Here is a 27,878-nt window from a genome sequence, read left to right as displayed (position 1 = left end):
ATGAGGTTCAAATTCCCTCTCATGGCCATTGGCCTGGAGGTTGCCATCATTGTTTTATTTGGATTATTTGTTCAGTATGAAACTGATCGGAATAGTTTCCAACAGCTCAACATCACCAAGACAACAGACATGGAGAGATTCACTGAGTTATATCCTCGTGAGTAGGCAATTTACTTCTTATTACACATTTTTGTGTTCTTTAGGTACTCAGAATGTAAAATCTTTGAATACAGTAGGCATGGGCTCCTTGTGGAATCATGTAATATTTATGAGTGCTAAGCATATTATATGTTTCTGCTTGTGGCTTCTGGTCTTCTCTCTGTGATGAAGATGCTTGGATAGAATCTGTGTCTATTAAAATATCAAAACAAGAAGATGAAAATTAAAATAATTGGTTGGTTTTTGTACTTCCTACTTGCTGCCAAATGACTGTCTCTTTTCCTTGAACTGATCACTAGTTCCACAAAAAATAAAACCCCCTCAGTTTCCCCTCCCCCCAAAAAGAGCCAAAGGTAACTTTGGAGGAGAGAGTAGAAGCCAACAGAGTGAAAAGAAGGGGAGCCTGGACTTCATGTAGGGGCCCTAAGGTATAAGAAGGAGTATTTAGGAAGTTAATGAAGTTTTAATCTAAAAAAAAGTACTCAGGATTTTATAATGTTCTGAAAGGAAGGCAGTTTGTTTCTTTGAGATAAAAAGAAAATTGTGGCCACCTAACATATTTTTAAAGCAGAATCCTTCCCTAGGAATGGTGACTGATGGAAATGAGGACTTTAGTTTCAAGTTTGGAAGGGCAGGCTATGAAATAGTTAATATAACGACAATAACTACCATTTACAGAGTGTTTATTATGAGCCAGATATATTCATTTCCTCACTAACCAGCAAGGGAGATAGTAGTATATCACTGTTATATAGATTATTTTTTTAAACAAGGCTCAAATAATTAAAAAAATTCAAAAATCATTTAAGATAGAAGCAATACCTGTTATAGTTTATAGCCTATGTTTAAGCTTTTTGAAACAATTTGATACTTGTTTTTTTTTTTTTCATTCCTACATTTTTTTGACAGAGTTCATGTACTGGGAGGTATTCTCATGTAGATATTATGACCTAGAGCTGCTAAGTGACTTAGCAAAAACACAACATTGAGAGTTGAGGGCAGAATTAGGATCATAAGTCGGAGACCCAGACTCAAAGTCTAGTTGCCTTTACACTGCATTGATATCCAGGAGCGTTCTTGATTAAATATGTTTTATAATTAGCAAGTTAGAGGACAATAAAACAGACAGAATTCTGTTCAACTTTGCATGCTTTTTTACATTTTATTCATTAATTCATTTATTCATATAATAAAAATTTTTATTAAGTAACAAATATGTGCTACAGCAAATTTAGTTAAAAATAAAACAAATACAATGCCTTTATTCTAAGATTCCATTATCTGGTACACATGTAAACAAACACCCAATATAGCATCAAATATAGTATCAAAGCTCTGAGGTAGAACTTCAATTCAGAATTTTAGATAAAAACCAAGTTGGAGGGAAGTTACTAAACACAGTCATTTTTCAATAGCCTAGCAATAGGTGAATTCCTAAAGATCCAGTGTACAGCATGCTGATGACAGTAATACCATATTATAAACTTGTAATTTGCTAAGAAGATAGATCTTAAATTAAATCTTCTCATCACACAAACACACACACACGATGGTAACTGCGTAGAAGTAATGGATTCAATAATTAGCTTGATTTAGGTAATCATTTAACAATGTGTATGTACATAGAAATGTCAAGTTGTACACCTTAGATATGTACATGTTTTATATGTCAATATCTCAATAAAGCTATTTTAAAATTTAGTCTAGCAATCACATCACTCATAGGCTACTTGGAAGGAACATAGAAATTCGTTCATTTAATGATTAATTAAGAAAATATTTATTAAGCTCCAGATTCTTGTCAGGCAGTCTTTAAGGCTTTAGACAAAATGGCAAAGTTTATGAAGAATGAAGTTAACATTCCAGTGGGGGAAGACAGGCTACAAACAAAGATGTGTGTGTGTGTGTGCGTGTGTGTGCGTGTGCGTGTGTGTGCGTGTGTGTGCGTGTGCGTGCGTGTGCGTGTGTGTGTGTGTGTGTACATTTAGATGGTAATAAAACGCCACAGCTATAAATAAAGCAAGATTAGGGAAATAAATGCATCTGGACAAGGGGTAATGCCCTTTCAACCTTTCTCTACCAAGATTACCTAAAAGGACTAAATCCTAACAGTCCAAGGCATCCATTGCATGCAATTAATTAACTTTTCTCTTACACATCTAGAATGGTACTAAAACAAGCAAAGATATGTGTGTGTGTGTATATAGTACATGTATGTGTGTATATATTTATATTTATGTGTACATACACACACATTCAAATAATAAGATGTCACAAAGTAAAATTTTACATGGGAGGCAGTGTTTATTCATTCAAAATGCTCTCCCTAACCCAGTCTTTACACAATTAAAAGTTCTCTCTTCTGTAAGATTGTCTCTCAAGACCCAAAATTCTGGCTAGTTCTAATCTTCCAGTTCAACTATATTATCCCTGGTTTATATGTTTTGTAGAATAGCCTGAGAAACTAAACAACATGACTGTGGTTATATGTACATATTTTTCCTACATTCCAAACAATTGACTTACACAAAGTTTATGTAACAGTGTAAGTCAATAATGTTCAAGTCAAATCAACAGACATTTTGGATGCCATGCACTGTGCCAGGTGTAGGGATTTAAGAATAGGGAAAGCTCGGTTCCTGCCTAAGAAGTTCACAGTGCATTACAAAAGTTCTCAACTGCAGTGTAGCAAAAGTTTTGAGTTGTCCACAAAAAAGTAAATTGAGATATCAATTTACATTTTAAGTAAATTAAAGCAGATACAAGTTTATTCTAAACCCTCTGACTTGTATTCTGCTATGTTTTTTTTTTGAACAGTTGAGAAAGGAATAATGTTACACAACCACTGGATTTGCATACATCCCTAAGCACAACCGTGAAAGTATTTTGCGCCCCTGAATATCATGTCTCATGTCATGAATGACCCCTGAGATACTCATTTCAGAAACGAGCTATACCCTATGATTTTGGACTTCCATGGCATTTAACAGTGTTGGTCACACTGTTGAGGCAAATAATTTGACAAGGACTGAAACTTGACAGTGACTGTAGCTAATCCATGTTAATATGAAGACAGACTAGAGAAAACTAGAGTTTAAAGAGAAGGCCCTTTGAGAACTGCTGACATTTTGTTAGACATTCTACAAATCCTAGGACTTTAACACGTAAGAGATGTTAAAACTATGTTAATGAGCTTTTATTAATGTATTCTGTTACATTAAAATCTTGCACTTTGAGTGGATCATTTACCAATGTGTGATTTTTGTAATACTGTGTACATTCATCATTCAAAAATACTGATTCAGTGAGTTATACAGTTCTCCAAAATGTTGACACATTTTATTATAAAATATCAAAAAAGGATATTTGTTAGTAATACCCAACAATCTAACCAGAAAAGCCTTGAGAAGTATCAGGAAGTTGATAAACTTGTGGTGGCAGACAAATTTTCTAAAATTCTAATATTTTAGAATCTCAGAATGTATCATGGCAACAAATACTGTCAGTTCTTTTAATTGAGATGACAGTCTCATTTCATCCTTTTTTTTAGCAAATGTCTCATAAATACTCATAAAAAATAATTTACATGTCAGTCTTTCTCTCAAGTAACAATGGAATTTCATAAAAAGTTGTCTGCAACTAAAACAACCACAAAAGTGCTTTTTTCCTGATACCATCACATTTCAGTTGTGCTTTAACATGTATGTGCAGTTCACCGTGCTGACTCATGCAGAATATTACAAAGACATGTGTGAGAGGGTCAGTAGTTAATAAAATTAATACTTTTTATTGTTTCATCAAGTAATTATTATGTAAAACTGGCTTATTTTCCTACAAGTGTGTGGTGGTAAAGAGCACCATGACTACAGTTTGATGCTTCTGCTTTCATTCAAGCTAAAGCACCAGCAGTTTTACTTTTTTTTTTTTTTCCCGCCATCTGGAAATATCAACAGTGAGAAAAAGCAAATAACATCTTAGAATTATCATGAAAATATCTTTAATCACTCAGATTCCTTGAAAGTGTCTCCGAGACTCCTAGCTGTCTGTGGATCACACTTTGGGAACACTGAAGGTATAGGTAAACTGGCAAAGGAACTACACAACACTTAGAATTATCTTATGACTTTCTATACTAGCAATGAATTAAGTACAATAGTTCATTTAAAAATCTACGTTTAAGAATTTGTCCACATATTTATTCAGATATCATTCAGTTCATTTTTCACCAAAAGATTCAACAAATCTTGATATATGTTACAGGTAAAGGGTAACTGACTTGTGCAGTGTAAACAATTCCTAGGAAATTGCTTGCTTCCATTCTGTTACCTGGGACTATTATGATGCCTGCATTAACTAACAATAATATACCAGTTTCTAGCAGAACCCGTGTGCTGCCTTTGAAATGAATAGTTCTGTACACTTAAAAGGCCTGGAAGCAATGGGTACAATTAAAACTGAAATCTTGGTTACTAAATACCATTCCCCACAGGGGGTTCATTGAAGAAATTGCTGATTTCAGAATGGAGCAAAGGAAGCTCAAGGTAAGCCAGTGCTTAAAGCCTAATGGGAACGTGTCAAAAGAACACAAGATCCTGCTTGAAGGGACACCAATTGATCAATTTAGGAATAAAAAAAGTGTTAAAAATAATAATGATATAATGGTAATAGAAATTGAAATAAAGAAGAAAGGATTCAGTGTGCTCATAGAAATGTTCCGTAAAAGGGAGGAAAGAACGGGGAAGCTCTTCTTTATATAAGAATGCCAACTAATATAAAAGGAATAATAGGTATAGAAATTACGATTTTGAAATTACCAGTGCAATAGTTTGTTACAGTAAGGTTCATCAATGGATGCTAAAATCATTGCGTGAAAAGTTATTGAAGATCATGGCATTCTCATGGTCTGAAAGAATCTCTCCATGAATTACTTGTTACTTACCTGGTGTTTTCACCTCAATAATGGAGAGATCTGGCAGAACGGCCTTAACCAAGTGATCAAACTTACTATTACCAGTAATGGAAAAAACAAATCATGTGCCTCCTGGTGTGATCCAATGGAAAGCAGACGATGCCACCTGGATAATATTTCTTGGAGAAAATATTTAATCTGTTTCTAATCAGCGTGAAACAATCAAACTAATCCAAACTGCAGGGCATTCTACGTAAAAAAACGAAACATCACCATCAACACCACCACCAATAAAAAGCATGTGAGAGAACTGTTCTAAATTAAAGGACACTAAAGACACATGACAAACAAAGAAAACGTATGAAGCTTGTGTGGATTATAAATTTTTAAAAATCTATAAAAGACATTTTGGGGACAGTTGGAGTAATTTGAATATAATTCTATAATAAATTATGTTATTGTATCAAAGTTGCATTTTGTGGATGTGATGATATTGCGGTTGTTTAGAATGTCCTTTTACTTAGGATATTCATGGTAAACTGGTTTGGGGCAAAAACATCACCTTATTTTCAAATGGCTTAGGAGAATATATACATACATACATACATATATACACACACACAGACATAAAGAAAAAAGGAAAGAGAAAAGCAAATATGAAAATATTAATAACTAATAAATCTAGGTGAAGAGTACATAAGTGTTCATTGTATTATCTTTTCTAAATATTTAAAATACGTGAAAATAACATTTTCACAGGGGAGGGAAGATATCACCAAAAGAATATTATTCTCTTAGAAAAGATGAGTTCAGAATAAAACGCCAGTAGTTCAAAAGACTAGAACTCATCAAAATCAAAAAGCTATATTCATAGCACGCTTACCTTGCCATCCCTGAGCCATCCCTGTTTCATTAAAAAACGAAACAAAAGAAGAAAACTAACCAATTTCTAGTTGGACTGAGGTTTGCAATTTTCACTAGGTGGTCTACAAACAATGTTTCTGAATAAGAGCCATATAGTCCCAATTAGTCAAATTCTCAGTGGCCCTCACCTGTGATCCATTTACTGTATATGAGTAACTGAGGCACTTCATAAAAAGCTACAGGTACCAGACTTCTGCTGGGGTCTGCAAAGAACAAACTTTCAGATTCTCACTTTCAGACTTGCATTCATTTTCTCCTGAAAGAGCGTCTAACTAGCAGTGCTCCATCAATAGTCTATTTGAATAAATGGTGAATGAGCACACCAAGCAACAAAACAAACATGTAAACAAATGAAATAAAATAAGAGGGATCTGTATAGTGTGACAGCTGTGTCCAGTAACACTGTGCAGATGATCTGATTCTTGAAAAGTGTCTAGAAGTCTTCCAGGTAAAGAGGTATTGGGTGTGGGATGGAGAGACATTCTACGCAACAGGCATATATAGGAAACAGAAGAAAAGAAGAGTTTAGTTTCATTTGGGTTGTTTTTGGTGGTAGAGCGTGAGTTAGAATAATCAATTGCATTTTAAACATGTTAAGTTATCAGGGCTTGCAAGACATCCTATTGCAAGATAATGTGAAAGTAAAATAGAACAAAAATAACAAATAAGCCTTATTACGAGGAGTCTTCCTCATCTTTTCTGTGAAAAATAAGATTCACATTAGCTTTTCATTCCGTTTATTTTATTTTATTTTATTTTGGCAGCTGGCTGGTATGTAGATCTAAACCCTTGACCTTGGTGTTATAACACCATGCTCCAACCAACTGAGCTAACCAGCCAGACTTAATTCTTTTCCACGTACTTTTTAAAGTACCCTCAAATACTAGTGAAAGGGACAACGATGATGATGATGATGATAATGATGATAATAATTTTATCCTGGCAGATTATGGTTTCCAACCTAAAATCCAAATCTATTTTTAGTAAAAAAGTAACACAAATTTTAAATTATGATAAAAGTCAATGATTGTAATGATGCTTAATTTGTCCCAGGCATTGTGCTAACTCATTCTGCACTCATTTTCTAATCCTCAAAACAACCTTTGCCATCCCTGAGCTATTAAAAAATAAAAAGATGTATGAAGCTTGGTGTACATGTTAAGAAGAAACAGCTATGAAGAAGTTGGGGTTTAGCGAGATTAAGTAATTTGCCCAAGATCAAATTTTTAGTAAGTGGCAGAGCCTAGTCAGATTGAAGCCCTGGTTGTCTACCTTCAAAACCTGTGCTTTAACCACTACATTATTTAGGCAATGTTGTTTATCAGGTAGGAATTTGGGCTACTTCTGTCTACATGGACCTATTGTCTCCAACAGATTTGTCAAAATAATTTTTGGTCACCACTAACAAACAGTCAATTTTTAAAGGGCAGAAATATATTCTTTGTGGGATAATGTGTTTACTCAGTGAAAACAAGGTAAATAATCTTATTTCCCTGTATGTTAAAAAATTTTAGAGTTCAAAGAAATTGCTGAAAGATACCAAGGTAAGCCACTGTGAGCTTAAAGAATCATATATGAAGGGGTCTTCAAAATGTTCATGGAAAGATTTGCATTATCTTTTAATTCTATTCTTCCATGAAGTGTTCGATGTGCCCTCACATACAGATGAAACATTTTTTAACAGAGCTGATAAAATGGGGATTTTCATGCATGTTGTCAACAAATAGGCAAAAAAAACCAGTTTATTCGTACGAAAATGGCTATATATTGTGGCCTCTCTTAAGATTAAGATAGCCTTCTTGATCCGTACCAATACTAAAACACAAAAGCTTATTGAGGGTTATGTATACACAAAAGTTTTATATGTTTATTCCATACTTATTTAACACGTATTCTGTCCCAGGTACTGGAGACATGAAGAGGTAAATAAAACAAGTCCATCCCCTCATAGAGCTTTATAAAGTAGATTTATTCCCATTTTACAGTTGAGAAAACTGAGGTTCAGGAGATTCATTGGTTATCTAAGGGCATACAGCTAGTAAACAATTCAAATGAAATATGAATTGATAACTGTCATACAGCTAACACAGTGTTCTTGGTCAGTGTGATGGTTCCCTAAAATTTGAAGGACACAAACTTACCCTAGCCAGGGAGGCGGGTATTCTAAGAACATAGTAGGATTCTAATACCATGCGATTTTTTCACTTTTATTTGCTTCAGTATCCCCATTTATTTTCTGTTAGTAATTTGCAGAAAAATGCTTAAAATAAAACTTCCCCGTTACTGTGGTCTCAGGGGACAGTGAGGAATGGGAGAAGGAGTAAGGAAAAACCCGGCGCCTGGTTCTGCCCCCCTACTATCTTGGCTCAGAATAGAGTGTGAAATCTACCATGCTACTGGATAGAAATTCTTAAGTATATCAAGCTGGCATTTTCTCCTTTTGTCTAAAATATGTAAAGAAAAGGAAAGTTTCACAGCACTCTGAATCCTTAAAAGCATAGTTTAACTTCAATGGGGGTCTCTCAATGGTGGTACTATTAACATTTTGAATCAGATTATTCCACATTGTGGGGGGCTGTCCTGTGCATTATAAGTTTAGCAGCATTCCTAGTAGGCTGTGCCCTGAGGACATCAGTAGCATTCCCCACCCCTCAATTTGCGACAACCAAAAATGTCTCTAGACATTGCCAAATGTACTCTGGGGACTAAAATCATCCCCTGTTGAGAATCACTGAGTTAAACAAGTCTCAACAATCCTTAAAACCTGTTGAAAGATTTTCCCAAAGTGCAAACCGCTAAAGAAATTTCTTTTTCCTCTACAAAGTGGATATTTCATTTCTTTAATAGCAGAGCCCTGCACTACAAAACTAAACTTGTGGCCCTCTCCTTGGTCCCCATCCCCAAACCCTTAAAGCAGGATGAAAGATAATACATAATCCTAATTGTTTATAAACCTTTTCATCCATAACTTTCATACGGAATCATCTGTTGAGAGCCTTTACAACTTTGTAAGCTCTCTTTAGTAACTAATAATGGGTGAGTTTCTTAAGCCCTCTTGTGGTAAAAAACAGTAACAAGAATTGGATCAGAGGGGAGAAATCATTGGAGCACAGTTAATACATGAAATTCCTCTGCTTATATAAAATGTCTGCTTTTCTGTCAAAGGAGAGGCACAGAACTTGCAGAATAATTGCTCCCAGTGTGAGAGACATTGCAATATTTGATAAAACAATTTTTTAACCAGTAGATTTCAAGGGGGAATGTATTAGTCTGTTTATGTTGCTTATAACAAAATACTTGAAATTGGGTGATTTATAAGAAAGATGGCATTTATTGCTTACAGTTTCTGAGGCTGGGAAGTCCGAAGTCCATCTGGTGGTGGTGACAGTGACTCAAGGGTCTCACATTGCAAGATGGTGGAAGCAGAAAAAGCAGAGAGGAAGAAAGATAGACTCTCCTCTTCTTTTAAAGCCCTCAGAACTACATCCCTGACCACCATTTTTAATCCATTCGCTACTACATGATTCTACAATCCAATCTCCTTTTCAAGGCCCCACCTTTCAGTTACCATAATAGGATTTCCCACCCTCTTAACAGTCACAGTGGGGGCTAAGTTTCTAATACATAAAACTTGGGGGACACCATTTAAGTTCTAGTGAGTTTGGGGGGACATAATTCAATCCACTACAGGGAACAAGAGTTTTCTAAGAAAAAAAGAAAAGAATATTCAGGAAAATAACTTTATGTAATGAAAAATAAAACAGAGAAATAAGTAAAACTAATTTTTTTTTATTCTAGCCTTGTTACTATAAACAACTCACCTAGTTTATCTGGGCCTTAGGGTCTTAATCTGAAAACAAAATTAATAAAATACTTTGGACATCATCTAATCCAAACCTTCCTTAAAACAGGAGGAAACCGAGTTACAAAAAGGTTTAGTAAAATCATAGTAAGAGTCATGCATATTCTCTATGTTTCCCTCCAACTTAGTCTATGATCTGAATAGAATATTTGTTTGTAAAATTAAATGGTAGCAAAACAAATTGCAAAGGAAAATGAGTATATATGGTCACTTACATCTTAAAAATCAAGAGAGAAACAGGTTGAAGTTAGTTGATAGTCTCCCATCAGCAGGTCAGGTAAAATCCCAGTTCTGGGGTTCTCTGGCTAGGTATGGGATGAGGATGGGCAGCCAGAATGCGGGCCTAGGGGATTGTTGCCAATCTGCATTGACTCACCAGAATAGAGACCACACAGCTCATCAAAGTTGATCCAAATAGCAGAATTTAATTCTTTCTCATGGCAGAGCAGTATACCATTGTGTATATGTACCACATTTTCCTTATCCAGTCATCCATTGATGGACATTTAGGCTGGTTCCAATACTTGGCTATTGTAAACAGAGCTGTCATAAACATGGGAGTATGGGTATCCCTTCAAAATGATGATTTCCATTTTTTCGAGTAAACACCAAGCAGTGGGAGTGCTGGATCATATGGCAGTTTTGTCTGTAAGTTGTTTGAGAAACCTCCATACTGTTTTCCATAATGGCTGCACTGATATACAGTCCCACCAACAGTGTAGAAAAGTTCCCCTTTCTCGGCATACTCACCAGCATTTGTATTCTCTGTGTTTTTTACAACAGCCAGTCTAGCTGGGGTCAGATGATATCTCGGTGTGGTTTTGATTTGCCTTTCCCTGATGCTGAGTGATGTTGAGCATTTTTTCATGTGTCTGTTGGCCATTTGTCTGTCTTCCTTTGAGAAATGTCTATTCAGCTACTTTCCCCATTTTTTAATCAGATTATTTGGTTTTTTACTATTAAGTTTTTGAGTTCCTTATATATTTTGAATATTAAGCCTTTGTCAGATGTATAGTTTGTAAATATTTTCTCCCATTCCATAGGTTATCTTTTCACTCTGTTTCCTTTGCTGTGCAGAAATGTTTTAGTTTCATATAATCCCATTTGTTCATTTTTTCTTTTGTTGCCTATCCTTTTGAGGTCTTATGCATAAAATCTTTGCCCAGTCCTACATCCTGAAGTGTTTCTCCTATGTTTTCTTCTAGAAGTTTCATAGTTTCAGGCTTTATATCTAAATTTGTAATCCATTTTGAGTTGATTTTGATATATGGTGAGAAGTAGGGGTCTAGTTTCATTCTTTCTTTCTTTATTTATTTATTTTAAAGATGACTGGTAAGGGGATCTTAACCCTTGACTTGGTTTTGTCAGCACCACACACACCCAATGAGCTAACTGGCCATCCCTATATAGGATCTGAACCCATGGCCTTGGTGTTATCAGCACCACACTCTCCCAAGTGAGCCACGGGCTGGCCCAGTTTCATTCTTCTACACATGGATATCCAGTTTTCCCAGCACTATTTATTAAAGAGGCTGTCCTTGCCTTAATGTTCTATGTGTTCTTGGTGCCTTTGCTAAAGATCAGTTGGCTATAAGTACATGGGTTGATTTCTGGGTACTCTATTCTGTTCCATGGGTCTGTGTGTCTGTTTTTATGCCAGTACCATGCTCTTTTGGTTATGATAGCTTTGCAGTACAGTTCAAAGTCAGGTAGTTTAATGCCTCCAGCTTTATTTTTTTATTTTTTGTATTTATTTATTTTTTCCTCAGGATTGTTTTGGCTATTCAGGTTATTTTCTTCTTCCACATGAATGTTAGGATTGTTTTTTCTATTTTTGTGAAGAATGCCATAGGTGTTTTAATGGGGATTGCATGGAATCTGTAGATCACTTTGGGTAATATGGACATTTTCACAATGTTATTCTTTCAATCCAAGAGCATAGAATGTCTTTCCATCTTTTTGTGTCTTCTTTAATTTCTTTTGGCACTGATTTGTAGTTCCTGTTGTTGAGATCTTTCACCTCTTTGGTTTAATTTATTCCCAGGGTTTTTGGGGGGGTTTTTTGGTAGCTATTGTAAATGGGCTTGCTTTCTTGATTTCTTTTTCTGCTAGTTCATTGTTGGAGTATTAAAATGCTACTGATTTTTGTATATTGATTTTGTATCCTGCATCTTTACTAAATTCATTTATAAGCTCTGAGAGTTTTTTGGTCGAGTCTTTAAGGTTTTTCTATATATAAGAAAATGTCATCTGCAAACAGGGATAATTTGACTTCATCCTTTCCAATTTGGATGCCTTTTATTTCTTTCTGTTGCCTGAGTGCTCTGTTTAGTACTTCAATATTATGGTAAAAAAGAATGGGCATCTTTGTCTTGTTCGTGTTCTTAAAGGAAAAGCTTTCAGCTTTTCCCCATGCAGGATGAAGTTGGCAGTGGGTTTGTCAGATATGGCTTTTATTGTGTTGAGATATTTTCCTTCTATATCTAATTTGTTGACTCTTCATCACGAAGAAATGTTGAATTTGTCAAATGCTTTTTCTGCCATCTATTGAGATAATCGTATGGTTTTTGTCCTAGGTTTTGTTGATGTGGTGTATCAAATTTTATTAATTTTTGTATCTCAAATAGTCCTTGCATCCCTGGTGTGAATCCCACGTGATCATGATGCATAATCTTTTTGATGTACTTCTGTATTCTGTTTACTGATATTTGGTTAAGGATTTTTACATCTATGTTCATCAAGGATATTGGCTTGTAGGTTTTTTTTGGGGGGGGGTGTCTTATTTTTTGTCTTATTTTTGTATCATGGTGATATAAAGCAAATACTATTAGACCTAAAGTGAGAGACAGATGCCAATACAGTAATAGTTGAGGACCTTATACCCATCTCTCAGCACTAGACAGATCATCTAGGCAACAAATCAACAAAGAAACACAGGACTTAAACTACACTTTAGACTGATTGGACTTGGCAGACATCTACAGAACATTTCGTCAAATGACTACAGAATATACGTTCTTCTCATCTGCACACGAAACATTCTCCAGGATAGGTCACATGTTAGGTCACAAATCTTTCCTCAACAAATTTTTAAAAATTGCTATCATTTCATTTCAATTATCTTCTCAGATGATAGTAGATAAAAACCAGAAATTAATAATAAGCAAAACTCTGAAAACTATGCAAATACATGGAAATTAAACAACCTGCTCCTGAAAGACCTACAAGTCAAAGAGGAGATTAAAAATCTCTTGAAACCAATGAAAATAAAGACACATCATACCAAAACCTGTAGAATACTGTAAAAGTGGCACTATGAGGGAAGTTTCTGCAACAAATGCTGATATCAAAAGAATAGATAGACTTCAAATAAACAACCTAACTTTACATCTCAAAGAACTAGAAAGACAAGAACAATCCAATCCCAAAATTAGTAGACAGAAAGAAATAGTAAAGATCAGAGCAGGACTAAATGTAACAGAGACCAAAAAAAGATACAAAAGATCAATGAAACAAAAAGTTGTTTTGTGAAAAGATAAATAAAATAGACAAGGCTTTGGCCAGACTAACTGAAAAAAGAAGAGAGAAGACCCAAATAAAAAAGATCAGAAATGAAAAAGGAGACATTACAACCAATCCCACAGAAATACAAAAAAATCATTACAGAATATTATGTACACCGACAAATTTGAAAACCTAGAGGAAATGGATAAATTTCTGGACATATGCAAACTACCAAGACTGAACCAAAAAGAAATAGAAAACCTGAACAGACCAATAACAAGCAATGAGACTGAAGCAGTAGTCAGCAGTCTCCCAACAAAGAAAAGCCCAGGACTAATGACTTCACTGCTGAATTCTACCAAACCTTTAAAAAAAAGTTAATATCAATCCTTTTCAAACTATTCCAAAAAATTGAAACAGAGGCCATTTTCCTAAATACAGGGATGAACCTTTACACCCCTACTGTGCTCAATGAATGGAGGAATCAGTGAGCAGGACCTGAATTCAAATCCTCTCTCCACCCTGTGGGTAAATTAATTAACCTCTAATGTCAGTTTCATTAGGGACATGTTTTTTCGGGCATGTCCTCTCTCATTCCTACATCCACTTAAACCTCCAGCCACAATGGCTAACATTAATTAAACACTTAAAAGTTTTATTTTCTCTCTCTGCTTTTGCATTTGTTCCCAATTTGATCTAAATTTGCTCTGTGTATCTATTAAGTTGAACCATAAAGAATGGCCAATATCCAACCATTTTTGCAATTATGATGGAAAAACGTCAACTTCACATGGTTCAATCAAATATATGTCTCACCAACTAAGCTAAAAGCTTCTATAGTAAGAGCTTGTGTTTTCACTATCTTGTGTTTCATCAGATATTTTATCTGTATAGTACTTTACTGCATGCAAATCTTCCCATACAGCTTATCCCACTCAAAGTAACCCTGTGAAATAGGGCCTTTTAAGTCTTGCAGATGAAAATTCTGTATTGAATATTTTCAGATCTCTTTATACTTCCACTTTTTTGTCCTAGATTTGGCAATAATAGGTATTGCTAAAGTCTGCATCGTTGGCTTACTTGTGTGGTAAAACATGTGCATACAGAAAGATTTATTTTTTGTGCAATAAAAATTCTATAGGTTTGACAAATGCATAATGGCAAGTATAGACCTTAAAGCCTAATGCAGAAGGCTTCTCCTATCAATCTACCACCCTGTGTCCCAAGGACAAACATTGGTCTGTTTACCATCTGTGTTATTTTGCCTATTTTATATCATCATATTAACAAGGATAATAGAGTATGGACTCTTTCAAACTGGCTTTTTTCTCTTAGTAATTTGTATTTAGGATTTTTCATGTCTTTGCATGGCTTAATGGCTTATTTTATTTGATTGGGGATTAGAATTACATTGAATGGATGGACTTCAGGTTGGCTATGCCTACACGTATTGAAGATGTGTATTGGTATTTTATTGTTTCAACATTGTTCTCCGTACTTAAAAATAATGCTGAGCATTTCTTGTATGCTTATTTGCCTTCTGTATATTTTCTTTGGTGAGGTGTCTGTTCATATATTTAATAATTTTTAAAATCAGGTTTTTTTGTTGAATTTCATGAATTCTTTGTATATTTTAGATTCAATTAATTTTTTCAGATATTTGTTTTTTCAGTACTTCCTTTCAGTCTGTGTCTTGTCTTCACAATCTGTAAACAAAATCTTTGCAGACTAGAAAATAAAGTACATCTTATCTAAATAAACAAATAAATAAGTCTTGCAGATGAAAACTGCAACTAGTGAAGTTCACAGAGAGTAAATGACTTTCCAAGGTCACAGATTTATGTAATAATATTGGGAGACCTGAGCCCATGTCTACAGACACCAAGTCGAGTGTTTGTTCCTCAAAAGGATTCAATCTTTACATCTGTTTAATGCTTCCTGATTTACAAAGTGCTAACAAAGACATCACATTTGACTCAAATAATGATCTGGCATGATTTCCAGGGCTGGTGTTATTATACACATTTAATAAATGGAGACTGTAGCTCATTCATATATTCATTCATCCATCAAACATTTACTGCTTCTTTTCCTATATGCAGGCTATCATGCCAAGTTCAGGGAAGCAAAGGATGAATATGTACTAACCCCTTCAGTCAAGAAACTCACAATCCAGTGCAGGATATGGACACTCTGTTGACTAACTATTACAGTGTGATGCAGGCTAAATAAATGCTAATACAATGTGACTAATAATACAGCTGAGGTATATACAGAAAGCTGTGTAAATGAAAGAGGAAGTGTTAATTTTCCCTGGAAGTGTTAGGAAACTCTGCAAGAGGGAGCGGTGCTTGCACTGTGCTCTGCAAAGCTTTCCTCAAGTGAGAAATAATGAAAAATTCTTCAAGAAGAAGCTGAAAGTCACACTGGTGTGACAGTGTATAGTTTTCCCTAAAAAGGCTCAAATACTGAATTACTTGCCAAGGTCTCATGGCTGGTGACTTCGTCAAGCTAGTGGTGGAATGAGTCTTTTGTTTCCCAGTTAATTCTCTCTTTTTTCAGTGTTTTATACAAACGTAGTAGCATTTAATAAGTGGAATGTCCTATGATATAACACTTTCTTCATTCTCTCTGATGCAATTATTTTTTTCTTCTGCTCTTTTCCAGTATTCCAAGATGTGCATGTTATGATATTTGTTGGGTTTGGCTTCCTGATGACCTTCCTGAAGAAGTATGGCTTCAGCGGTGTGGGTTTCAATTTCTTCATTGCTGCTCTGGGCCTCCAATGGGGCGCTATTGCACAGGGGATCCTGCACAGCCATGGACAGAAATTTCACATTGGAATCAAAAAGTGAGCATCCTTGCTATGGTCTGAATCTTTGTGCTCCCACAAAATTTGTATGTTAAAATCTTAACCCCCACCTTTATGATATTAGAAAGTGGGGCCTTTTCGAGGTAATTGTGTTATGAAGGGAAAAGCCCTCATGCATGGGATTAGTGCCCTTGTAAAAGAGGCCCCCAAAATAAAAAATAATAAAAGAGTCTACAAAGAGACTCCTCACCCCTTCCACCATGGGAATACCATGAGAACACAGCTAGAAGACACCATCTGTGAAACAGAAAGCAAGCCCTCTTCAGACACCGAATCTGTTGGCATCTTGATCTTGGGCTTTTCAGCACCCAAAACTGTGAGAAATAAATTCCTGTTGTTTATAAGCCATCCAACTTGTGGCATTTTGTTATAATAGCCTAAACAGACTAAGAAAATTCTTTATTTTTCAACCATTGTGTTTTCAGATCATTTGTTTCTTTGCTTAGTCCATTGTCATTCAGGCTCTGAACTGGCTGACAAGTTGACTCCCATAGGCAGCAGAAGATTAATCAAATCCAAGGATCCAGATCAATGCCTTGCTCTACTGAGCTGGATCATACATTCATGTTTATAACCTCTCTGGCTTGATTTCAAGGATATGAGAAACACCCTGTCATAAAATTATTATTCCTTCCATCTGGGCTACGGGGAGAAAAATCCCCCGTTAGTTATTTTTTGAAGATTGTTTTTAAAATGTAAGTATGTGTTCTTATTGTTGTGCAATAGTAAATACTCACTCTAGAAAATAATCCATTTGTCAGATCAACACAAATAAGTAAAACCCTAACTGAGATAAAGGACAGGTAAGTTACAATAAAGAAAATGATAGAACAGCAAAAGTGTATATGGTGAAATTTCTTTCTTTCACCCTTTACTCTAGTTCTTGTAACACTTGAGGTCACTCTTAGAGTGCCTGATATGCTCTGGCGGAAGAGGGGCCTGCACTCTGGATAAGGTGATGCTATAGCCCATTACAGCTCACGGTTTTATTTTGAGCATATGCTACGCTTCAGTTTATTCTTTCTTTTCACCTCAGCATGATAAATGCAGACTTCAGTACAGCCACAGTTCTGATTTCTTTTGGAGCTGTCCTGGGAAAAACGAGTCCAATTCAAATGCTGATTATGACAATTATAGAAATTGCTGTCTTTGCTGGCAACGAATATCTGGTTGCTGAGATCTTTAAGGTAAGAGTTGGAGGATCTATACTTACCTAGCTTTGGGCATCAGTCCTGGACACAGCACATAGTGGATGCCCACTCCACACAGGGGCAAACCTTGGTGAGAATGATGCCATAGCAATTAGTAATGACAGCTATCATTTACTGAGTGCCTATTGTAAACCAGGGGTTTCATAAACATTATTTCATTTCATGTTCACAACAACTCTATAAAGTAGATATTATTGTTACCATTTATGCACAGTGAAACTGATGATCACAGATGCTAAATGACTTGCCTGAGTCTGGATTCAAACCCATAGTTTTCTAACTCCGCAACTGTTTTTATTATATTGCATTGTCTATTAGTGATCAATTTCTATTTATATTTCAATTACTGTGTGAATAGCCTTATACATAGCCTCATATAGGTTTTTGCTAAGGCCTAGGTCAAAGTTCTCCCCTTCCACAAAAAATCTTATTGATTGCCCTGCAGATAATAAATAGAATATTTCTGGGCACTCTTCAGTATTCTGTTATTTTGTTTATACTTCTGTTGAACATTTAGTAACACAACAAATATTTTTGCCAACTTTCTAGATGTTGCTGATTCAGTCAGAAACAAAACAGTTAAGATCCCGGTTTTTAAAGAGCTTACAATCTAGTGGGGAAAACAGAAATCAAACAAATAATTACATATCCACCCATCCACCCAAAGACACACACACACACACACAAATTATAAATTGAAATACATGTTATGAAAAATAAGTAGGGATGACCTAATTTATTTATTTATTTTTTATGGTTTTAAATAGTCTTTTGTTATTGGGAACATTTCCTTGAACATAAGTTTTTGTCTGTGCTTGAGCAAAATGTCTTTAACCTGCCGACAGAACTTAAAATTGTATAAGAAAATGGGTATTGATGCTGAGAAATGGTGGGTAAGCAGTAGATTTCTTGTTCTAGGGATGACCTAATTTGGGTTATAAAATCAAGGAGGGGTTCTTAGGAAGTCACAGGTAAGCTGGACCTAAAAGATACCTGGGGGGTTTTCAATAATGGAGAGAAATGTACTTTAAACCAAAGTCACAGCAAGTATAGAGCCTTGAATTAATAATAAGAAACTAAAGGAAAACCTTTGGATGGAGCAAGGTGAAAAGAATTGACTGGTACAAGATAAAGCCACCAAGGTAAACAGACCACATTAACAAAGACCCTTTAGACTATGCCTGCTGACTGAGTAAAGACTAATTTGATGGCTCCAAAGAGAGAAATAGAGAAGGTTTTTTGCTTACAAATACATGAGCATTTAAGAAGAGACACAGACTCACATCATATTTGTAAAGTCCAAGCATGATAAACTGCCATCTCCCACCCTCCTGAAACCACATGGTATAGCAGGGCAGGGTTTCCAAGCTGGGAGGGGACTAAGTGTTGAGAGAGGCTAAAGGTTGCTAGAAAGGTCAGACATGCTGGAATAATGCTTGGACTCATTCCAACCAAGTGCTGTGTCTGTCTATGTCTAGTCAAAATGGAATAACAACCAGGAGACCCTTTTTACTTCAATTTGAAAATCTTAAATAAATTAATTTGTATCATTTTCCTGTCTTAATAAGTACAGAGTAATGCCTAGGGTTTGGCCATCTGAACTCTCCCTCTAGAAGCAGGAAATATAGAAAATTGGGTCAAATTCATACCATGTCCAAAGAGGGACCTAAAATGTCTTTCTTCAAATGAATCTTGAAATTCAGCTGATTTTCATGTCATCATATAGCAGAGTAAAAATTATGGGGGAAAAAACTCCAGCATTTTGAAGTTTCAAGTCTTTGAGTAGCAATTAAGTGAGCTTTAACTGCAATGTCCAGTGAGTGAAAATCATTTTTGTTTTGTATTGAGTATAATACCTAATATTTCACTGAGAATCTCCTTAACCTGGAGAAGTAACCTAAAATGTACTGAGTGCCCTCTAAGGACCTGGCACTATAGAAACATGGTCACATCTAAGTCTCACCACAATTCCATTAGGTGGGTAATATTTCCCCATTTTACAGGACTTGAGATGGGGAGGAGTTTAGTAATTTGTCTAAAGTCATGTTGCAAGGAAGTACCTGACCTAGAAGTAAAAATCAGTTCTGTGTGGCTCGAAAGCCTGTATTTTTTCTATTTTAGTACCCTGTTTTATCCCTCTTTTTCTGACACATTCTTTCTTTCTCTATGTATTTTTACCATCTAACCAATGAAGTGATTCTTTCATTGACTTTTCTCCTGTACTGAGACTTCGTTTCAGCTCTACGTGAATGCCGTTCTGTCTCCTCAGGCCTCTGATATTGGAGCCTCAATGACGATCCATGCCTTTGGGGCCTACTTTGGCTTGGCTGTGGCACTCATCTTGTATCGACCTGGCCTGAGAGGAGGTCATAACAATGAAGAGTCTGTGTACCACTCAGATTTGTTTGCAATGATTGGTGAGTGCAGATGAATTTGCCTGATTCTTGTCTCTTTGGTCAGGCGCAAATGAAGCTTAACTCCAACAGGGCTGTGAAGATGTTCAAGAAGGGACATCCTTTGAATACTGCTTTTCTTTAGTTGGCTCAGTGTTCCTCTTTTCTCCTAGCTCTCAGATAATTAAGCCGAAAAGTAGAGACATTGTCAGCACCTGAGGCAAATTCCCTCCCTTGGACAGTCTTCCTTATTCAGAATTAATCTCCCTTCTTGTGGTTTACTGCAGGGACTCTTTTTCTGTGGCTGTTTTGGCCCAGCTTTAATTCTGCTATTGCTGAATCTGGAGACAAACGGTACAGGGCCATCGTAAACACGTACTTCTCTCTCGCCGCCTGCGTCATCACAGTGTATGCATCCTCCAGCCTTGCCAAGCACCGAGGCAAGCTGGATATGGTAAGTGCCATATTAACTCCCATGAAATTTCACTTAGCAACACTGACAGTTGCTCAGATACGTAGGTCATTTCTGCATCATGGCTGAGCTATCAGGACAAATCACAAAATTGCAGACCTTGGAGAATGTTTTGAAAATAATATTTATCCATTCATTTATTTAATTCATCAAATTTGTACTCTGGCAAATTAAAAAGTGTTCTTAAGGAATAGTAGGCAATGTAGTCATGTAAAAATCAAAGACTTGAGGTATATTTCTTTAATGATAGTGCTAACTGCTCCCAAGTTCTTAGAAAATTTTCCTTAGAAACAAGACTCATCAAAGAGTAGAAGGAAAGTGGGATGGTGCACACTGATTCTGTTTTCCCAACTGCAAATTTTTCTGTCAAAGAAATAACAACTGAATGCAACATGTGACCCCAAATAAGATTCTAGAAAAGAAAAAGGACATTAGTGGGACAAATAGTGGAATTCAAATAAGATCTTTAATAGTATTGTATTATGGCTAATTTCCTCTATCTATGATTATGTTACATGTTAACACGGAGAAAACTGGGTGAGGAACACATGGAAACTGGAGTATTTTGCAAGTTTTATGTGTCTAAAATTAGTTCAAAATAAAATATTTTTTAAAATTCCCCCAAACTGGTCTCTTGAGTTTCTTGCTTGTGAGCTAGAGAAACAGCAGTGAAAGAGTAACCTACATCAGCCAGCCTACTTTTCTAACCTGGAGGAGGAAAAGAATATTGTAATTTATTTTTTAAGCATAGCTCAAAACACGTATTTCAATTCTCTACAAATTGTCTCATGAGAGACAATTGAAAATAATGAAAAGAAAAAAATTATGCATGTTACAGCTCAGTGGTTCTCTAAGAGGACTGATGACCTCTTTTCCTCAGGAAGAACAGCCCAAATGTGATTTTTCTCAGGAATTTTGGTAAATGGAAATTAATTTTTTTCTCCATCCACAAACATTCTTAGTACACAGTAACAGTTGCAAAAGCTGTTGTCTTTCCTATGTCATGTGTGCATTTCAATGCTTCTACATTTCCTTCTTAAATACTGAAATATCACAGACTCTACAGAGCACACAGCAGCCATAGTCCTCTTTTGGTTCATGATAACCACGAATGTGTTCCAAAAACTGCATAAACAAGCCAACACTGCTAGAATATTTGCTCTACACACTCCCACCCTTCCACTACTTCTTTTGACTTTCCCACATCTCTCCCACCACTGATCTCATTAACTTGATTATTTACCCACTACCAAGCGACTCTGGAAAGTAACCTAGCAAATGTCAGCTGCTTGGAAGAAAGACCTTCTGTAATTACAAAGAACCCTCTCTTTAAAAAGAATCAGTGGCCCTTTCAGTTGAAGAATGTGCCATCAGTCCATTGACGTCTAAATTCCTCCAGTCCTCTACTCTTCTTTTCAGGTCTCCTCATTTATTTTCCTGCCCTCCATGCAGGTTCACATTCAGAATGCAACCCTTGCTGGAGGAGTTGCTGTGGGCACTTGTGCAGACATGGAGATTCACCCATTTGGTTCTATGATCATTGGGGGCCTTGCAGGAGTTGTCTCCGTGTTTGGGTACAAGTTCCTGACTGTAAGTACAAACAGATGCTCAGAGCACCATTATCTTCTCACATCCCACCAGCAGAAAAAAGCTATGAAGTTTTCTTTCATAAGTACCTTTCTTTGTTTGGGGGCCATTTGCCTTTCTTTCAGAAATACCACTCACATTTCAGTGGTCCAGTGGTTTTACTCTTTCCTGACTTCTGTGTAGTAGGAGAGAATCTGATATCAATTGTTTAAAATTTAGTGTGAATTGAATGTTGAATACTTATGTTACTTTCCTCCAGAGAAGTTTCACTGAAGTTTATGTTGTTGTTGCTTATTTGTTTGTTTTGTGTAAGTACAAACTCTGTACTCTAAGGGAATTTAGGATGCCATCGGTAGGTGAGAAGGAATAGAATCTGAAATCATTCACCTTCAAACCCATCCTCTAAAGACTGAAATGGGCAGTTTTGTCACCAGTGTATTCAAATTCTTTGACTTAAGTGGGTTTCAGATATAAATGGAGAACTGGGCTGTAGATAAAATTTTTCCTGCATGGTTATTTACCTCAGTTATAGAGTTCTGTGTATATAACAAAATAATAAGCCTTCTTCTTTTTATAATTTTAGCCACTTTTTGCTACTAAACTGAGGATCCAAGATACATGTGGGGTCCATAACCTGCATGGTTTACCTGGCGTGTTGGGAGGCCTTGCGAGCATTGTGGCAATAGCTATGGGAGCATCTGACACGTGAGTGAAAGAATGGGTTTTTCCACCCCCCGAGGTCTGATGATGTTTTCCCTCACTTTCTCAAATATCCAGTGATAGGAGAGCTTTTTCTTTAGCAGTCCAGGCCACAGTTTGCAAGTGTTATCCTTGTTGGAGCCAAAAAAGACACAATTGAGAAAATAGGATTATATTGGAAGATGTGTCTTATCTAACATTATTAATGTGTTTTATTTAAATTAACAATGTTACAATGTTAATTTAAATTCTCTGAAAGTAGAATTGTATTGGAAGATATGTCTTATCTAACATTATTAATGTGTTTTATTTAACTTAATAATGTTACAATGTTAATTTAATTAACAATGTTAATGTTAATTTAAATTTCATAGACAACTGTCTCCTAGCAGATTAGACAACTTGATAATCACAACCAGATTACAGTAGGAGTACTTTTTTTCTTGGTTCCACCAAAATGGAAGAGAGTGCATGTGATGAATTGAACAGTCATTTCCATAACCCACATAAAGAAGGATGAGCTCGTGTAATGTGGAAGGTTTGGATCTGAGAAATCAGGAAGATTGGGAAATGGCCCCAACTCTGCTACTAATGCGTTATGTGACCTTTGACATGTTACTCAACCTCTCTGGTTCCCAGTTTTCTCTTCTGTAAAATAAGATTGGACTGTTTATTCTCTAAAATCCCCTCTAGCTCTGACAGGCCTAGATTCTTCCCAAAGGGGGGTGGGGGCATAAATGCTTATTTAATTGGCCAGAGGAAAAACAACTATTCATCACACTTCATCAGTTGTCACTTTCAGGCAACAAGATTGGAACAATTTGATATGAATGTCATCCATGCAAAACAGCTAGGAAGAGCATAGCATCCAGACCACTCAGAGAGTAAATTAGAATCCAATTGTTCAAATTTTAAAGCCAATGGAAGCAAGAAGAAAAGGTTAATGTGTGTCTGGAAATGTCTCAGGGTGACCACTAACTAGAGTTGCATAATTGAAGAGAACAATCTTTTTTTCAATTTTAGCAGATTAAAATTTAACCCTGTTGAGATCAGTAATAATAAATATTTAAAAATCCAATTGATCATATTTTCTATTGAATAAAGTTTGCTTCCTCCTTCATGTGTATAGTTGACCCATTCCATCTGTGTTTTCTTTTTTTTACCCTTTTTGTAAACTTGAAGAAAAATCCCAGAAATATCCACATTTTTATTTCTTCAGTTCTCTCCAGGACCTAACAGACTGTTATGACCAAACACTAAAATGCCTTAATACAAATCAAGCATGATAAAAGCATGTGTCAATGAGCTCAACTCCTAAGTGTTAGAGTGTGCACACGCTGTGCAAACACACTGAGACGTGCCTCATGATTAGGAATTTTGGAGCATCATGCCCAGATCCGTTCCACAGATGCAATAAAACTATCTGTCTGGCTCTCAAAGGCTGGGCCTCAGTGGGTGGTCAGACATTGGGTAAGGCTCACGGCTGAGGATCTAGTCTTTGGGTATGCAGGTTCTGAAACATTTTCTCAGTTTATTCATTGTGGGTGGGGAGAATCACAGAGGAATAGCAGGCAAAGGAGAGGAGGCAAGCCTTGAAGCCTCGTTCACCTGAGTAAAATTCACATCTTGCACCAAGCAAAATACCTCATCTGAGCCAAGACTACTCACATGTGTCTAGTCAGTATATTAAAATGTAAATCAGGTTTTTGGTAAGCATAGAACAAGAGAAAGCTAATATTCTTAAGGGGCATTTTTGCAAATTATGGCAGCCTAACTTTAATAATACGGTTAATTTTGTTTAACTCAGTGTTTTCCATGCCCGTTTGATCATAGAACACTTTTTTTCAGAAATATCTTCCAACATGTTGTACAAGATCTTGGCAAATTCTTGTAAAATTAACAGGAAGTATACAAAAGAAGAAAATCAAATAAATAATTATATATTAAATATTGAACCTGACTAGTAATCAAAGAAATGCAAATCAAAACAAGTTACCAGTTTTTCACTTATCAAAGTGATAAAGAATAGATGAATAATAATACCGAATGTGGCTAAAGTAGAGAAATGGGACTATAAATTGTACAATTTTCTGTTTGGAAAAGCCCTTCATAAGTATATTTGACTTTATACTAATAATCTCATTTCTAGATAGGTTTTATTTCAGGGAAATAATTGAATACATTTTTATGTATGTTAAGAGGAGGATGTGTTCTCACAGCATTTTAAAAAATATGAAACACTGGAATCCACCTATACATCAACCTGTATAACTATAATTATAGCACATTTGTGCAGTGTAATACTTTGTAGCAATTCAAATTATGGTCCACATATACATTTACTGACGTAAAAGAACACTTTAGACATATTTAGTGGGAAATTCAGTAGTATAGCACAATCACAGTTTTATAAAAATGCATGTTTTTATTTTACATTTTTATTCTGATAGGATTTGAGAGATATTAAACCTTTTCCCTTCTTTTTCTTTATTTTTACTTTCTAATGTTTTTACAATGATATGTGTCACTTATGCAATTTTTTATATAGTAGAAAAATTTAAACACTTCAAACAAACAGAAAAAAATAAATCTGAGTTTAGTGCATTCTCTACCTTGGATAATGAGGCTAGAATGCCAATCAACCCTCGTTTTCCAGTTGTTTGCTTTGCTGGAATCACTCATTAAATCTTTCCCCATCTCTTTATTAATTGCCTGCCATGAGTGAGACACTGTGCTAAGGAGACTCCCACATTCCTAGTCCATTTGTCACCATGTAACACCCTTATGCATTTCAGTAGCCTTTTATCACATTCTTCCACTCCCAAAATTATAAGATATTTTTTACTAATTTAAGGTAACTACTTCTAAGATGACACATGCAGATATACTTAAATACCTTTCATGAGTTGTCTCCACAATGTATGCTGAAATTAAATTTTTCTGACCTTATTGGTAGATTTTCTAATTTCATCATAATTGTTTCTTTAGGATAGGGTGAGGAGAGGTGGTAGCCCATATTGTTTTATACATTACTCTACCCTCAGTGTCTAGAAGAAAAGCTGGCACAGAATGGGTACTCAATAAATATTTATTGAATGAGTAAGACTGGGAATCTATTTCTTGAGTGCTAAACCCTTGTTAAGTAAGGTATTATCATTCTTAAGTGTGTCTAAGAATTTTTTAACACTGCTCGAGTCTCAAAAAAAATAAAAATATGAAAGAAAAGAAAAACTGTAACAAATGTTTTTACATCTGCTGGTGTGTAATGCTGCACTCTGGTCTGAAGATGGCAGACATCCATGACCTCAGTAGGTAAGATTTGTTTGCTGGTGTCCAGGAAAAAAACAGCATTCTTTTTGTTTGGCTTCCTAGGTCTACCATGGTCATACAGGCAGCTGCACTGGGTTCTTCCATCGGAACAGCAGTTGTTGGAGGTCTGGTTACAGGTCAGCATAAAAAGTGAACACTTCCCTGTGTCTCATGCTCTCAGCATAATAGATGATTAATAAACAAGTCAACTGGTAAACTTTAAAATGTTCTAAACTTCTGGTAGTAAAGTAATGTCAGCTCAAGGGGATGTTTTTATAACAGTATTTTAATTACTATGCAAGTAGATTTCCCTTTTTAACATCATAACATGACTTATTTTCCTTCCACTTTCACAGGTTTAATTCTAAAGTTACCTATCTGGGGACAGCCGCTTGACCAGAACTGCTATGATGATTCTGTTTATTGGGAGGTACTGTACAGTATTCTAAACAAGAATGTAAATGATGACTTCACCAGTGAAAGTTTTGCTAACCTGAAGCACAGATGTCTGTGCGGCCTATGTGTCGTGAAATTGGATGAACTTCTTATTTATAGGGAGAAATTGAGATGATGAGTCCAGCCAGATAAGATCAGAAGTTATGGTATATTCCAAAGCAGAAACTAGGTGAAGACAAGACAAAATTTAGTTGACAAATGTCTTTTCACTCCTCTGAGAGCCATAAAAAAGCTACTTTTAAAAATAATAAGAATCTTGGGCAATAGTGTGAGATTTTATACCATACGCAAAAGTAGGCTTAAGCAAGTGAAATATGTAAAGTTGAAGAATTTAGGTGAGTATACATTAAGAAATCCTATGAAGAACAAAACATCAGCCTCTTTCTATCCTCTGGTTTCTACCTCTTTACTCTATTAATATTTTCTCTCAAGTTATTTTCTGCAAAGGCTGAGAGGGATAGATGCTTGGGGGTCTTCAACAAGATTTTCAGAGAAAATGGGTTTGAAAAAGAGGAAATGAAGTCAGGATGGGGAGATAATTATTTTTGCTCTTTTATTTTTCCCCAATTAAAATGATTTTTATTCCCACTTCTTTCTGAGCTTGGATAACAATAACAGAAAATACCTTTGTTTCAATATCAACTTCTGACAAGACAAGTGAAAGGAACTATTAAGTGCCCCAATCTTGTTTTCTTTAAAGGTTCCTAGATGGAGAGAGCATGACCATCACTTCCATGAACATGGTGACCACAACCAGCTGGAACCTGAAGTCTAAATGCCTTTCCTGTGCCACAGCTTCCTTTCCCATTATCTAGAAAAAAGTTTAAATAAACAAAAAAGACAGCATCCAAAGAGAATATGGACCAGAGTAGATAAAACCTAGGCTCCAAACAGCCAGTGTAAACATGTCCTTATGTCTGTTTCTAAATCTTGATATTCAATGATTGTTTAATGGAAGGGATGTGATTCATAAAACAGATGGTCAGATGGATTCTATCCAGGACTCCCAGAATGCTCTTGCCAGCGGGTAGGTACAGACTGAACATTTGAGGTATATTCTTGTACTTTTCCCAATAGAGGTAGATTTGTGTAGAAATCAACACTTTCTAATCATGTCAGTTTCTTAATAGAGACTCCATGTTTTAATTCCTAAGATTAAAAAACTGAAGCCAATGAAATAACAATATCTATAAAAAATCTACATAAGAAAAATAAAAGTAATGCATATATATAAAGCAGTAATATGATTATTTCTGGTAGTGCTTTTTTGATTTTAAAAATGATCTCGTTAGTAATATTACATTTTTGCTTGAATATTCTTATTCTTAGTTCCTTTTGTATGTTTACTATGTACAAGAGCTCAAATGCTATCTGATTAAAGTCTATTTTGTACAAAATTTCAAAGAATTAAATGTTACTATTAAAGAAGCCATTAGTCTTTGGCTCTTTCTTCGGTGGTTGGAATTCATTTTAATAACATGCACACACACACATATTTCTTACGTTTAGTTCACACTCAAT

General features: G+C 35.7%; 1 protein-coding gene across 1 annotated transcript; it reads left to right on the top strand.

Moving 5' to 3' along the window:
• RHAG (Rh associated glycoprotein) lies at positions 1 to 27,132 on the top strand. Its single transcript, XM_063098037.1, has 10 exons — positions 1 to 157; positions 16,026 to 16,209; positions 17,267 to 17,417; positions 19,711 to 19,858; positions 20,122 to 20,288; positions 21,759 to 21,896; positions 22,477 to 22,598; positions 25,965 to 26,038; positions 26,258 to 26,331; positions 27,058 to 27,132. The coding sequence occupies exons 1-10, from the start codon at positions 1 to 3 to the stop codon at positions 27,130 to 27,132; spliced, it is 1,290 nt and encodes a 429-aa protein (XP_062954107.1).
• The last annotated feature ends 746 nt before the right edge of the window (positions 27,133 to 27,878 follow it).

Source organism: Cynocephalus volans, chromosome 5 (genome assembly GCF_027409185.1).
Source record: "Cynocephalus volans isolate mCynVol1 chromosome 5, mCynVol1.pri, whole genome shotgun sequence".
Classification (NCBI taxonomy): domain Eukaryota; kingdom Metazoa; phylum Chordata; class Mammalia; order Dermoptera; family Cynocephalidae; genus Cynocephalus; species Cynocephalus volans.
Note: the sequence above shows the minus strand (reverse complement) of the source record. Positions and strands in the feature narration are given on the sequence as shown.